At 37.3% G+C, this 16,055-nt stretch overlaps 1 protein-coding gene across 1 annotated transcript; it reads left to right on the forward strand.

Moving 5' to 3' along the window:
• The first annotated feature begins 3 nt into the window (after window positions 1–3).
• Window positions 4–15,853, forward strand: tm9sf2 (transmembrane 9 superfamily member 2). Its single transcript, XM_081360538.1, has 17 exons — window positions 4–366; window positions 1,644–1,711; window positions 3,662–3,755; window positions 4,864–4,991; window positions 5,083–5,212; window positions 5,306–5,430; window positions 5,615–5,726; window positions 8,382–8,461; window positions 9,024–9,132; window positions 10,078–10,210; window positions 10,704–10,823; window positions 12,986–13,043; window positions 13,253–13,412; window positions 13,554–13,705; window positions 13,857–13,968; window positions 14,062–14,233; window positions 14,893–15,853. Exons 1-17 carry the CDS (start codon window positions 211–213, stop codon window positions 14,958–14,960), a joined length of 1,977 nt encoding a protein of 658 aa, XP_081216664.1. The 5' UTR covers window positions 4–210; the 3' UTR covers window positions 14,961–15,853.
• The last annotated feature ends 202 nt before the right edge of the window (window positions 15,854–16,055 follow it).

Consider the following 16,055-nt stretch of genomic DNA (forward strand, 5'->3'; position numbering starts at 1 on the left):
CTCACTCTCTTCCGCATTGGAGTCCTCCGTTATCCCATCATGCATTTCGTTGCGGATGACGTGTCTGAGGAGTCAGATGCTGCTACGCAGGCAGCAGTTTCGCTAGCTCTTGTGCTTAGTTATCACCAATGTCTGGATTTTGACACGCATATCTACGTTTTACGCATGTAAATACATCTACCGAATCCTTAACTAGTCGGTCAAAGCAAAATGGTCGTGTTCCACCGTGTCCGTGTTGTCTTATTGTTGCTTTTTGTGTGCGGGTCTCTGCGGGACGCGTTGAGTTTCTATCTTCCTGGTTTGGCCCCGGTCAGCTTCTGTGAGGAAGACGCTAACGAGAAAAACAGCGATGTACCTGACTGCAAGGTAAATGTTTACATTAATAAGCACAATAAATGATTTCGGTCAAATGTATGAGATGAGTCGTGTTTCTCTCTAACGGAGTCTCCAAGCTGCGCGATGCAAGCTTGATATGCTATTGATGTGTGTTAGTTGTGGAATCGCTATTGCCTTTGTAAAGATAAGAGCTAAACCTGCTCGCCTCACCGCTTTTACAAACTTCTACTGCTATGAAACGGACTTCCTTTGCCGATGGGTCTGTGAGGCCTGCGAGAGAAGAGGTTCCGGTCATGCTCGTGTGTTTTTCTCAAACTAAGCGTACGTTAGACTCTTAAGGAATAGTAAAAGGACTCTTAAGGAATCTTAAATAATGAAAGTTCTGTGTTCATTTAATCAGCCGAAGTTTGTCCCCACAACGTGGTTTCTTTTTAAATGCGTTTATTTTGTCATATAGCACAAAATGAGACATTTGGAAGAATGTTAGCAACTGACAGCCTCAGTTCATTTTCAATGTAACGTTATGGTGATAAAGACATGATTTTCATTTTTGAGTGAATTACTCCGTTCTCCCACCGCAGAATTTTGAAGTAAACCAGAATATTTCCAAAATAGAGCAGAAGTGTGAGTGCACACAACAATTAATGATAATTAAAAGTATCTTCATAAGCATGATAATGAATTGGATGAATCCCATGGACTCGGTAAAGATGGTGGCATGACGTAATTGTCTTTATATTATGTAATGCAATAATGTGTTTAATAAGGAGTGGGGGGGTTGAAGGTCTCGTATTGGTGATGATATGTCCACATTGAAACTGGTTCAACAGGTGTGATTTCTCCTTATTCTTGTGTGGGGGTCGCTCATCAATCTCGGTGAACAATTTGATTGCTAAATGCATTTCTTTAATAACTAACTATGGTTATTGTAGTAGCTATAGTTTCCACCCAATTATAATAGTTAAGTAACTTAATATTTTTATCCTACAATAGTTTACAATAAAATGGTGATGACACCATCATCATCAAGAAGATAAAAGGCATCGGAAACCTTCTTACACGAGGAGATCCTTTATGAATGTGCTTTTACTGTGGGAACTATGGTTCACATGGTAATTTTTTTTTTTTTTTTTTTGAAACCCTTTATTCTAATAATTTATAGAGGTGTGTTTTGTACAGATGCCATCACATGACAGGAATATAGTATACTTGCGTAAAAAAAAGTAAATATCAATTTCAAACTGTGACACCTTAGAAGAAAATGCAGAGGACATTGCCTGAACCCTCACTGCTTCTCTTTTCAACAGTCATCCATTGAGCTGTTTGTGAACAGGCTGGATTCTGTGGAGTCTGTTTTGCCCTATGAATACACAGCGTGAGTAAAACATTTGTCATTTTTTGTTAATGATGGATAGTGTTATACTGTTATAGTATTTATTAATTATCAACTTTTATTTTTATATTTTCAGTTTTCATTTTCAGTAATTTTATGTTTTTGTTTTTAAAATATTTCTGTTTAGCTGTATTTCCTTATATCAATTTTACTTTTAATCATTTTAGTACTTAAACGTATGTTATTTTAGTTGGTTGCCAAGGCAGTGTTTCTAATTTAACAAAAATTTAAAGCTTGTTTTTCATCTAATAGTTATATTTTACTTTGTTTCAGCTTCATTTTAATTAATGTAAACTAAATCTAATAGTTTTAATTTTAGTTAATGGACGACACTGAAGAAATCTCACTTTCAGCATGGCTTTGCTCAAAATTTGCTGTGCTTTTTGCATGGTTAACCAGTTAGTACTCACAGTTTTTGCATGAGTAACTCCTTTTGCATTGGACTTTTACAAAGCTGGGGGAAACCTAAAAAGGATGAAATGGTGTGAGGCGAAACTCTAGAGAGACGCTGGACAGGGAGGGGAGGCGAATGGAGAGATTCGTGCTCAGACCGTCTACAGGCTGAGGAGGGAGTGCTGTTGTGTTAACAACACAGAGGCCTTTCAGTCAAACCACTGCTGTATAATCGAATGGAGGCAAAAATGTCTTGCTTTTCCTCACAAGACATTCAATATGGCATATGTTCTGCATTATTAATCAGCCTTGCACTTACTGTCTGCTCAAACGCCTGAGGTTGTTCTGTCTGAATTAACATGAGTACACATGTGACGGCTTTCTTTTAATAAAATACACTTAAAACAGCAAAAATAGGTTCTGCTTAAGGAAAGAAGATATTTTGAAGTATCTCGGTAACCAAACAGTTACTTAGAGTTATTGACTTCCTTTTAATGGTTTTAACCTTTTAATGGTTAAAACCATTCCACAAAAGAAAGAAAGTCAAACAGGTTTGGCATGACATGGGGGTGAGTAAATAATGACAGAATTGTAATTTTTCGGGTTAACTATACTTATACCCAGCCAAGGCCTCAAAATCAAGAGTTATAAAGAGTATGTAATAATATGCACACAGATAAGCACTTGAGATGTTTCAGAAACATCTTTGTTGCAAACTGTACATATCCTACAGGTGAAACTCGAAAAATCTGAATATCGTGCAAAAGTTCATTTATTTCAGTAATTCAACTTAAAAGGAGAAACTAATATATTATGTAGAAAATTACATGCAAAGATATTTCAAGCCCTTATTTGTTATAATTTTGATGAATATGACTTACAGCTTATGAACATTTTCAAAATTTGGGGTTTTCATAAGCTATAAGCCATAATCATAAAAATAATAACAAATAACGGCTTGAAATATCTTACTTTGCATGTAATGAGTCTATATTAGTTTCACCTTTAAGTTGAATTACTGAAATAAATGAACTTTTGCACGATATTCAAATTTTTCGATTTTCACCTGTATTTTGTTACTGTGATACAATAGATCTTACGGTGATACAAAAAAAAAAACTCTGTAGCTTCATGAATGTTTTAATGTTTGGGTTACTGTCAGTTAAATTATTTGTTTCCCAAGCATACATTTTATAACTATACATAGCGAATAAAGTTGTTCACTAAGAATTTGGATCCATTTAAAATGCCCACATCCACTCAGTAGTCAACTGCATAGAGAATAGGCCAACGTTGCCAAATATTGACAGACAAAACATTTTTCACTCAGTTTAAACACATCACCTGATAAATTATTAAACAAAAAAATCCATGTGCAGTAAGGAAGCATATCTGAAACCTAACCATACTGGACAGATTGTCAAGTGGTAGATTTTGTGATGTTATGACTGCTATTTAAAACACATTGTTGTGTATGGTTTATTTTGATAGTTAATTGTGTCCAGAAAGTTGTATACTTCATTATTTTTAATCTTTCAGGTTTGATTTTTGTGCTGATGAGGCAGAGAAGCGTCCATCTGAGAACTTGGGTCAGGTGCTGTTTGGAGAAAGAATTGAGCCGTCCCCTTATAAGGTATATCACACAGCTTTCCTATACTAGCAACACCAAGATCATAAAATGTGTACCTTAAGTGCAATTTAAGTTACGTGGGATAAAGCGTGTGATAAAAGCAAATGCGTAAATAAAAATGCATACCCACTCAAGCTCTGACTTTGTCCTTACTTCAAAATGTACATTGCACTAAAATTATTTTATTGTTCTCTTTTTATCATAGCATTTATTCAGTATGCTTGAGAATTACCGGTGGGGTGGAAATCTATTCACATATGAATCACGATTCTATCTTCTGACTCACAAATTTCAAAAATCGATTTTCTAAAGTGTTACATTTTTAAACTTTGCAGTTCTGCTTAAAGCTATTGACACGTTAGAGTGTTATTAATCACAGTAAGTCGCAAAAAAGGACACACAGACGAAGCGCGAGCACAGATGCCGTTTTTAGAAGCATGCAATCACGAATTCAGTTCATGGTCAAATACACACAGAATTATGTCAAAACGCACATCGTGTGGAGTGTGTAAACATCACAGTCTGTTATGTTCTACGCAAACTTCACAGCAGCCTCTAAACTGTTGCCGTCTGTTTCATTAATATCAATACTTAAAAACTGCTTTTGACTGAATCACTTTTGTATCTTTAATATGTATCAATTTATATTTAATTCATACAGTGAAGACTTTAGTGTTTTATTTTTATATTTGATTATTCTCTTGTAGTATTTCTTACTACATGTTAAATAAACCTAGGCTACTGTACCTGAAAAACTTAGTTTATTTCATTTTTATATTTTTTTTTCTGTTGTATTTGTCCTATTGTTTGTAATTTGCTTCTTTCTTCCTATTTTTAATATAAAAAATAAAATTGCCTGAAAAGGTTCACATTTGATTCAGTGGGATTTTTTTCTTCAACACCTATTAAACTGTCTACCACAGTTGAATAGGAAAAGTAACACCAAACTGTAAACTAGAATAAATTATTATATCAGATTAAATTTCATTAAAAATCGAGAATCGATTTTTAATGGAATTGTGACCTCAAAAAACCGATTTGAATCGAATTATGAGGTACCAAAAGATCCCCACCCCTTATTGAGTATCCTTTTTTTTTTTTTTCTTACTAGTTTTCCTTCAACAAAAATTTGGAATGCAAGACTGTCTGTGTTAAACCTTACAAAACAGACAAATCGGAGGATAAAGCCAAACTGGACTTCCTCAAAAAGGGAATGCTCCTCAATTACCAACATCACTGGTAAGGCATTCACTCAGTCTCTCTCCTCTTCCAGCAGTAACACAGAACGATCATGAAGCATAGCATCTAATGACTTATTTGTCTCTCTCAGGATTGTTGATAATATGCCAGTGACCTGGTGTTATGATGTGGAGGACAATCAGAAGTTCTGTAATCCTGGTTTCCCCATTGGTTGCTATGTCACTGATACGGGACGGGCCAAAGATGCCTGTGTGGTCAATGTGTGTAAAACTTACCCACATTATTTTCATAAGTCTTATGTTGAGTGTTCGGTTTAATGCAACTTGTGTAAGAAATGGTCATTTTTTACACAGGCTGACTTCAATGACAAAGACACCTTCTACATCTTCAACCATGTGGACATCACTATCTTCTACCACAAGGTGGAGACCGAGGCTGCTGGTGCCAGACTGGTCGCAGCTAAATTAGAGCCCAAAAGGTATTTGAGGCTCTACAAAAACAATTCAACCAAAAATAAGGCAGCAGAGAAAATCACCGTTTAGCCCATAAAGATTTAACAAAAAGCACAACAATATATTTAAATATTGAATTGTCAAATTGAGGATAATGATTATCATATGTTAATATGTACAAATGGAGTGTGTTTCTCTCTCTTTTTAAAGTTTTAAGCACACCAACCCAGAGAAAGCAGACTGTACAGGACCTCCCATGAGCCTGGGCAACAAGTTCACTGGAGAACTCAAGATTCCCTACACCTACTCCGTCAAGTTTGTGGTCAGTGATTTAAATTAGTGATGCACCGATGTGAAAATTGTGGCCGATACGATAACCGATATTAATATTGCTGTTATGGCCGATACCGATGTCGATATCTCTGTATAGAAAACACATTTTTATGATAATCAAATAAAGAGCTATTTTCCAAAACACTTTAATAAATAAGTAGTAAATATAGTAGAAAATATTTAATCAGGACACGGAGGCGCCGGCGCGTGAACCTGGAGCTTGTCTCATAAATGAACCGAAACTCAGCGTATAAGGTAGCCTACTTGCCTCACAGATCTGAGACATATATAGAAAGCTTGAAATGTGTAGGCTACTTTTAAAAAGAACAATTCAAAACGAAAGAAAACAGACTGTTCTCTGCTTATGTCATCCATATGAAATGTGCATTTCTCTCAGGCGCGTTCACTACTGCGAAGATCGCGATTCAGCATCGTCAACTTAATCTTCAACTTCACACGTCAAATACACAGGAATGATTATTGGCCTGTTCACATCGGCCCTATTTTAACTTCGGAACTATACCAATGTGTAAAAAAAATGACCATATCGGCCGATATATCATGCACCACTAATTTAAATACTTCCATATCAGCCTTAAAGGGTCGAACAGATATGTATAGGTTCATCACTGAAAACACTAAAATCACTCGTAAATTTGACCAACAAGTGGAGATTAGTTATTTTTGCATTTTTCTGAGCAATTCCGTTTCTCCGGGTTGAAAAGCAAAGTCGAAGCAACGTCACGGAATCTGAGGTAGAAGCGTGCTTTCGGAGTGTGTGACTGGCTGCCGGCACGATTCTACGTCAGCCGTGATCTGAGCGACACCCTGCACTTATTCATGAGAATGAACTCTCTTAAACCAATCAGATCGCATTACAGCGGGAAATTCAAACAACATGCGGAGCGAGAGCATTTTCTGCACGGACATATTTCATATACATATACTTTAGTGCTCTAAACATGAACCAGCACTGTGTATCCGCATACATTTAATCACGTCGTCTTCAAATGAAAAATGTGCAAATAAGGACACTGTTACAGCCTTACATCTGATCATGAACACGATGGCACTAGGAATTATTCTGATACACAGAAGACAATAATATAGACTGTAAATTCTAAGAAGAATGGGCAAAAAAGTGTCTTTATTCTTTCTGTGTTAAACTGACTTAAGTCGTTTGTTTAGAAACTATAGTGTTCGTAAATGTATTGAAAATATTATTAGACCTTTTAAATGTTCTTCCTGCCTTACTCCCTCGTTTGGGCAGTTTATAGGGTTAGATTTTTAAAATGCATCAAGATGCCCTCAACTCTGTGCTGCAGGTCTCTGTTTTATTGGTTGTTGTCTCCCCTTTTCCCACCCTCTACTCTCCAATTTTTCTACAGCTTTACACGCCCATTTATTGAGACTTTTTCCAACTCTGAGGTGTGAACGACTAGCCTAAAACAGGGGGGTTTCATAACACTTTAAAGGAATAGCTCACCCCAAAATTCTTTATTTACTTATCTTTAAATTGTTCTAAACCCGTAAGACTTTTTCATCTTTGAAACACAAATTAAGATTTTTTTTTATATTCTCTCATCCTTTTGTCTATCAATCAACATTTTCAAGCTTCAAAAGTACATAAAGACGTTGTATAATTAATCCATATGAATTGTGCAGTTTAATCCAAGTCCAGTGAACAGAGGCAATCGATTTTTATTTTATTTTAGGTTTATAAACGCATATAAACATTGATTACCACACATACATAGAGCACATTAAATAAGGTAAACAAACTCAACCATGTGTGCTTGATGTGCAAGAACCAATGAGGATTGCGCATCAAGCAAGCACTTTTCAGCTTCCGCTTACCATTGATGTGCTCTGTATGTGCGCTGATCAATGTTTATAATGTGAATAAAAGCCTGTTAAATCTGTTCATCATATAAAGTGATCTAAATCCATAAAGTGGATTAAACCGCTTGATTCATATGGATTACTTTTATGATGTCTTTAACTTTTAAAGCTTGAAAATGTTGATTGCCTAAATTTTCAATGTATGGACAAAAATGATTAGAGATTATTACAAATATTTTAATTTGTGTTCTGAAGATGAATGAAAGTCAAATGGGTTTGGAACGGTCAGTGTGAGTGAATGACAGCATTTTCATTTTTGTGTGAGCTAAATGAAACAGAATTTTTAAACTGAATCTAAGTGTTTTCCATCTCTTTTTTATTTTGTATGGTAGATTTTATACTTATCATATACAGTTTCTATTGCTCTTCCTCTTCATTTCAAATTGAGAAGTGTTCTGCTTTGTTCCACAAGGTGGCGTACTGGTTTCATGCCACAGGGATTTCCTGCGGGGGGTCTGCCAATTATTGTCTAATAATTAAAATGTATAGAAATACATTTTTTATTACATGAACTTCAACCATAGCTAAACCCAAGTATGTAAATTTGGGTTTATATGCATTATTACAGACCAGGTTTAAAATGCAACAATCAATTTGATACAGTATGTAACAGAGTCCCTGATCTGTCTCTCTATCAACCAAGAGGTCATTTAGCCTGTAAGAGATTGGAGACCCTTGCTGTGTTTTATTATGTCAGTGTGTCTGCAGAACTATTGTATAACTGCTGGTTTGGTGTTTGCAGGAGGAGAAACATATTCGCTGGGCCTCTAGATGGGATTATATTCTTGAGTCTATGCCACACACGAACATTCAGTGGTTCAGGTGAGAGCGCATATCACACACTACATACATTATATGGCCCTGTCCTAAATGACACACTCAAAGCGGACTTGCATTATTACAAGCTCCCCATTTGCGGTTGCAGTGCACCCGTTGCAGCGCCCTTGTACACTTTACTGCAGAATACTCTGCATTGTGGTGGGGCTCGTGGTGTTACCAGGGATGTGAATTTTTTCTTTTTTTTTTTCATTCATACAGATTTTCTTTTTTCCGCAACTGGCGAGTATATGAAATTATCATTGTCACCAGCTGGTCAATAACTTCCCATTGCGTGTTTCAGATCGAACCGTGTGAGCAGTTCAAGAGTCTGTGTTTTCTTTGTTGTCTTGAAACATGCGATTGAAAACGCAACATCAACGTGCGTTACCATTACGCACGTTGATGTTTGCATTACCAAAGATGCGGCCCCCTTGCATTTTGTCACCAAAGTTGGATTGCAGGGACTGAGGGTGTTATTTGGCTCAGGGTCCATATCCTGATAAACCCATGATGTAGTTTAGCAAATAAAACGCTCATGCTCAGATGTTCTGTTCTCTGCCACCAGTATCATGAACTCTCTGGTCATTGTGCTTTTCCTTTCGGGGATGGTCGCTATGATCATGCTCCGAACACTCCATAAAGACATCGCCCGATACAACCAGATGGACTCTGTGGTGAGTTCTGCTCTACAACTATCACGTCACTGTCTGATATGTGATCAGTCCTCTCATATGACTGTATGTGTGTGTGAGTGTGTCAGCTTGTATGTTTTAGTACAGCCAAGTTTTTGTGTTGCACACAATAGAGTGTGTGGAGCACTCAGTGCTTGTAAGTTAACAATCGTAACCTACAGGGTGTGTATGTCACTCGTGTTTATGTGGCCTGGATCATCAATGAGGGTCACACTGATGAGAAGAGACAAGTATACACACATCTACCTACTCCAGTGGCGGCTCCAGGATGTTTTTGTTTGGGGTGTAAGAGGGGCTTATCAGTTCAGAGGGTGTGCTATGATAAAATAATTGAATTCTGTTGGTAAAGAACGCCTAAACTTCAGGTATCTAAACAACATGCAGTTTCAGTCATCTAGCGCTGTTTAGATACAACACAGCTTTGAAAAACATTTCACAGTAGGGGTGTTCTCCCATCAAGACAATTGTTTATAGTGACACTGAAGGTCAAATCTTTGGATATGCTGTGCTGGTATAATGACAGGGCTATAGCTCTGGCAAGCCCAGCCTTAGTGCTGCCACTGGCTTTCACCCTTGACATGAGTCTCCTTAAATACACACACTTTGCATTCAAATCACTTCATATCTTGGTATATTTAGCCCCTCCCATCTGGTGTTTGAGGTCACGCGGGGTCAGTTGCTTTCTGTTGCTTTTACGTCTTCTCTCTTTCCTGTCTCACCATGGCCCCTCCTCCCTCCACACAAATCAGACTCATTAAGGACAGATCGAGAGTGACACAGTGTATCATTGGTCTAAGCAGCAACCGGCGTCTTTTCTTTGATCTCTGAGAGCCGTAATTGGGCTGTAGACCAAAACCCACGCCTGAACTGGGTTCCGTTAGCTCCTGCTATTGTTAAAGCCTCGCTTTTCCACTCCATCTTTTCCAGGAGGATGCCCAGGAGGAATTTGGCTGGAAACTTGTTCACGGAGACGTCTTCAGGCCTCCCAGGAAAGGCATGCTGCTATCTGTGTTTCTGGGCTCTGGGACTCAGATCTTCATCATGACATTTGTTACTCTCTGTAAGTTTATGGAGAGCTGAGCAGTAGCAAAGAATTCAAGCCCTTATTGATATCATTGAATACAGTTTTTCCTTTGTTTACTTTTCTTTAGAAATGTGTCTTTGGCATAAAAGACACGTCTAAGATAAATATACAAATGTCAAAATAATGTCCTGATTAACATGATCTTGATGAGAGAGAAACACTGACAATAAAAAAAAAAATCAAGATATCTTTTTATAAAATGCAGCGTGACCAGTGTAGTAAGATGTTTGGACAAATTACTTTTATAGTAAATGATAAAAAAAAAAAGCGATGTTACCAAAAAATACAATAAGGATAAATGTTTTTGCTTTGTGATGGCTGATACAGTGTATGAACATGGACTGACCTGTGATGGAATTTGATGAGTTTTTTGATAAACATTGTCTGAATTTACTTAATGTGTCAAATTTTATACATTTATTTAACCCCCGAACTTGACAATGTTTTCCTCCTTTCTCTCGATCTGTAGTTTTTGCCTGTTTGGGTTTCCTGTCACCTGCCAATCGTGGAGCTCTGATGACATGTGCGGTGGTGCTGTGGGTGCTGCTGGGTACTCCAGCTGGCTATGTGGCTGCCCGCTACTACAAATGTAAGTACACAGCAGAGGTTTGAACTTTGACCTCTGATCCTCCCTTCATTTGGGCTGTCTGCAGTTCGTTAGATTTAATTAGTGTCAAAGGAGCCCTCTACACGAACAGGCAGGCATACACACCCCTGCTGCTTTTTAGCTTTAGTTGTGTTCGACGGCTTGTGCAGATTACAACGAGAGCTTACTCTTCTTTTTCCAGACCTGCCGTGTCTTACTATGATATCAGTTGTAGATCCATCTGCTCAGCTCTGTCTGTTTTAACATCAGTCATACAACAGATGTTTAATGGTCCCCTTTGATCTTCTCTCTGCTTTTTTCTTGCTAGAAACTAAATCATGAATGAACATTTATGAATTTACTTCTTTTAATCATTCTATCAGCCATTTTTATAATTATTTCCAGCAATCTTGATGCATAGGATCATAGGAAATAATAGGCAGCACGGAGTTATTATAGGGTCATTCCGTGCCAACTCAGCCAGAGGTCCCCGGCTCAAATTTTTGATTTTGTTCATGTTTTTTCTGTAGAAAGACAATCATAAATGGTGATGAAAGCCAAAATATTAAAGGGGTCATATAATGTCATTTTTGTACAAGCTAATATGATTCTTTAGGGTCTAAATTAAAAGTTTGTAATATAGTTTAAAAATTCTCATTAGTATTGTAAGAAAACACTCATTTTACCTGGTCAAAACAGCTCTGTTTTCAGCACACCGTTTAAGTGCCTGTGTCTTTAAATGATAATGAGCTTTGCTCACCCCGCCCCTCTGTTCTGTGCGTAGACCGTTTGTAACACAATAACCATAACGCGTTGTTTATTATAAACATGGGATTATGAATTATATTGAGAACGTCATACATAGAAACATGCCGTAATGTACCCCGAGTGTAAAAATAGCTGCATTCATGGTGAAGCGTGCAGCAAGCGATTTGCAAAGATTAATATAAATATTAATATAAAGGTTAATAAAACGTTACACTCACTTCAGTTCTTCTGGAGGTGCAGCAGGAACACGAATAGTTGGTACCGATCCTTTTTTCAGGAGCAGCTTCTTAGCAAAACCAGCTTTATACTGACCCTCGTTTGTAAAGCAGTCTGGTATGTGAAATGATTCGCGCAAACATGAAAGCACTGACGTTGATCGCGGGGAATTCCCTTCGAAAACAAACTCAGCCACTGCGTCTTCAGCGGTTCGGATTTAGAAACATGAAAATGACTGCTGTGTTCATTATTACCATTACACCCAAGAACACCACAACTGCTTAGACGCCATTCTACTCTATCAGCAATGAACGCGCCGGTTTTGTGACGTCGCAAAATCGAACAGCTTGATTCAGGAGAGGGGGAAACATATAAGAAGATTAAAAAAAAAAACACTGGATGGATTTTTATCATTTTAGGATGGTTGTGTACAGGCACTGCCAACACACATTTCAGTACAATCAACTTGTAAAAGTGCATGTACCATTATATGACCCCTTTAAATGTCACAGATGTATACCGAGTAGTCCAGTGTTTTAAAAAGGGGGTCAAACTGACAGTTTTCACCTGAGATTTGGAGCCAAATTACAGGGGTAAAAAATAACTGTAGAAAGACGGTAGCATCGTTATTTTATTTTATTTTTGAACAGAGATTGGTAGTTATATTAGTAAAATCTGTTGACTTCGCAATCTTTGTTGCATTATATGCTAACGGTGCATGCATGCCTGTAACTCAATAAGTATTAAAGGTATCTCAATCAGTAATTATTTTAAAAAGTACTTTTACTTACATATATAATTAAATTACAAATAAATGTAGGATTTAAAGTCAGTAAACCAGTTCATAAGACATCAAGAATAGTTTTAGAATTGGATTGTGACTCCCAAAATTAGAATTGGATTGGGTTGAGAGGTTTCTAAAGATTCCCAGTTCCCACCTCACAGAAGTATGTGATATAAGATGCATGCTAGTTTAGGACACACCTTTTTTTATGCACCTAATTAAATGTAAAATTAATGAAACATGAACTCTGATCATTGCTGTTAACAGATCAAGCAAATTCCTTTATTGAATACAGCACTATAGTATTACGTTGACTGTATTTTCTCTTTGTGGTTTAATATTTGGCTTGTATCCTTGTTAAAATGTGAGGTCAACTGGTCTCTCTCACTTTTTCCAGCCTTCGGTGGGGAGAAGTGGAAGACCAACGTTCTGTTGACAGCATTTCTCTGTCCAGGGTGGGTAAATCAAAAATCCATAATTTCCTTCAATTTAAATCCATAGATTTAATTTCATTTAGCAATTCTATTGTTTTAAGTGTAACAGTTATGGAAGATTTCAGCCATTTTACAAAATGTTGAACTTGCTCTTTGAAGTCTTGTGTTTTGACATGTAGCTTGGTTAAATACGGCTTGTTGTTGTTATATTTTTTTTAATGCTTTTTCAGGGTGGTGTTTGCTGATTTTTTCGTTATGAATCTGATTTTGTGGGGTGAGGGTTCATCAGCTGCCATGCCATTTGGCACTCTGGTGGCCATCCTGGCTCTGTGGTTCTGTATCTCAGTGCCCCTCACCTTTATCGGAGCGTACTTCGGTTTCAAGAAAAGCGTAAGCTTTCAGATTGTTTCCCAACAGCCTTTTTTAAAACTTGATTTGGTTTGTCGTCAAATAATCCAGAACCCCATCAATTATCCATAATTCTCTCTTTCCATTGAAGTTCTAAATGTGTATTTTTTTGTTTAAAATCAGGGCATTGAACATCCCGTGAGGACCAATCAGATCCCCAGACAGATTCCAGAGCAGTCCTTCTACACTAAACCTCTTCCTGGCATTGTCATGGGTGGAATCCTGCCATTTGGCTGCATCTTCATCCAGCTGTTCTTCATCCTTAACAGCATCTGGTCAGTGCTGATGTGAAGTTCATGGTGCACTTTAGAATCAGAGTATATTAATGGTTACTCAGTACTCCTGTTCTGTTTGGCTTTATGAATAACAGACCATGAAACCAATAGGTTTAGGTTTACAAACCAATGCAAATCATTGATGTTGCAGGTCTCATCAGATGTACTATATGTTTGGATTTCTCTTCCTGGTCTTCATCATCCTGGTCATCACCTGCTCTGAGGCCACCATCCTCCTGTGCTACTTCCACCTGTGTGCTGAGGTGACAGTACATACACGTGACCATATGCATGTTTTGGAGAATTGTGAATTTTTGTTTTATTCATTTGTTTTGTGTGTGTGTGTCATCTCGCAGGACTATCACTGGCAGTGGCGTTCCTTCCTGACCAGCGGATTCACAGCTGTTTATTTTCTGGTCTATGCCATCCATTACTTCTTCTCTAAGCTACAGATCAGTGGACTCGCCAGCACTATTCTTTACTTTGGCTACACCATGATCATGGCGCTCATCTTCTTCCTCTTTACAGGTCTGTGTGTGTGTGTGTGTGTGTGTGTGTGTAGAGCAGTAGTGTTGAACTCAATTTCTGCTCGGGCCACATCAGGGTAATGTGTACCTCCAAGGGCCAGCTGAATATCTAAGACCGATTTCATAACTCATTATTTCACATTTAGGAATGAAGTGACTGCGTTTGGGGAGATTAAATGTGGAATGCTCTAGGGATGTGTGACTGTTGTTGTGTCACGACGAGTAGAAAGGTCATGGAGAATGGCAATAAAACATCCTTGTCCATATAACATACAGTATTTTAGTGTAACATCATAATACGCCTGTTGGTGTGGAAGAACTAGTCAAATCAAAGCAACAACTCGTGTATAAGTATATAAATATTTCAGAACAAAGCTATTTCTTGGATGGGCGTGAGCAACCATTTTGATGTCAACAAGAAACTTTTAAAAATAGCACTTATCACTGTGCTATCAACTCTTTGAGTTCAGCTTTAACTCTTTCTCTTTTATTTTAAACTAATGGCAGGTAAAATTGTGGGGTATGTTTTGTTCCGAGCATTCGATGTTTGTAGACAGTCTTTATGTGCCATCTCGAGGGAGGAGAAAAGTAATTCAGGTAATATTGTGCGGTGTGATAGTAATCTCAATCTGTTTTGTGTTTTTTTTTTTTTTCTTCCAGGCACAATTGGATTCTTCGCCTGCTTTTGGTTTGTCACCAAGATCTACAGCGTGGTCAAAGTGGATTAAATGAAATCAATCTCAGATGAGACTGAACTCTTCTCCGCCCAATGTGAGATCCCAGAGGGAGGGACGCGAGCGCTGTTTAACTTACGCTGTTGCCACGGCGACCCTGCTTTACACCAATAACTCTGAATCAACAGATTCCACTTACTTTGCTGTGTATGTGTGCGTGTACATTAGTAGTGCAATTCTTTAGTTGGAACGGAATACAGCAAACATACACATTGGCCATTACATTTGAGTAATTGCGATTTCGAGTTGTCCCTTGTAAATATGACTTACCTCTCTTTTTTGCTAACATTCAAATGAAAGGGTAATGCATAAATCACAGAGAAAACTAGCTCCAGTTACTGAATCTTCAGTTTCAGAAGTATGATTTTGTAAATAGCATGTTTTCCTTAAATGCATCAAAAAAGAAGCTAAAGGTTAAAAAACGCAAGGACTTCATTCTTTGAGAGAGTTGATTTAAGAGTGAGACTGTGTGAATTTTCTTTCATCATGTTGATACTGTACAATTACTGCTTGCGTATACTTGTGTATAACCAGTGGGGGGGGATGTCTATTTAACTTTTTGTTTGGTCATTTTTTTTCTCTTTGTTTCTGTTTATGCCTCAAAACATTGTGTGCCTCATTATCACAGAGGAAAATCAAGACATTGTGTTTTTGGATAAGAACAGGTTTGTGAAAATGTGAAGTGCCCCGTCCATACACAGGGGTGCTGGTGTGAAATGATTTCCTTTGTATACAAGCACAGCATTTAAACGTGTGTCCATAAAACTACATTAGCTTGGTTGGTCACTCAGTTTTGGTTTTTGTCTTCTCTGATTTTGAGGAAATGAGATTACAAGAAAAACAAAAAAACAAAAATATTAGAAATAAAACCTCCCTGTCTACAAAAATGTTTGTTTACTTGTTTGTTTTAATGTATGAATTTCTTTGTCTTTATAATTTGTCATTTTTTCTTTTACCTCTTTATATTTTGCCCTTGCATAATGTTAAAAATGTTATTAATGAATGACAGGGGAAACACAAACATTCTCTACAAATACAAACTTGCTTGAAACCATCAGGTTTTTGTTTTGTTTTGTTTTTTTAAGAATA

The sequence above is a fragment of the Scardinius erythrophthalmus genome (genome assembly GCF_964197995.2).
Source record: "Scardinius erythrophthalmus genome assembly, chromosome: 3".
Classification (NCBI taxonomy): Eukaryota; Metazoa; Chordata; class Actinopteri; order Cypriniformes; family Leuciscidae; genus Scardinius; species Scardinius erythrophthalmus.

What these genes read in the sequence shown, in the direction of transcription:
- tm9sf2 (XM_081360538.1), top strand. Translation starts at nt 211, where the DNA reads ATGGTCGTGTTCCACCGTGTCCGTGTTGTCTTATTGTTGCTTTTTGTG. An exon ending in GCGATGTACCTGACTGCAAG is followed by an intron (nt 367 to 1,643) that starts GTAAATGTTTAC and finishes TCTTTTCAACAG; the next exon opens with TCATCCATTGAGCTGTTTGT. An exon ending in ACAACCAGATGGACTCTGTG is followed by an intron (nt 9,133 to 10,077) that starts GTGAGTTCTGCT and finishes CATCTTTTCCAG; the next exon opens with GAGGATGCCCAGGAGGAATT.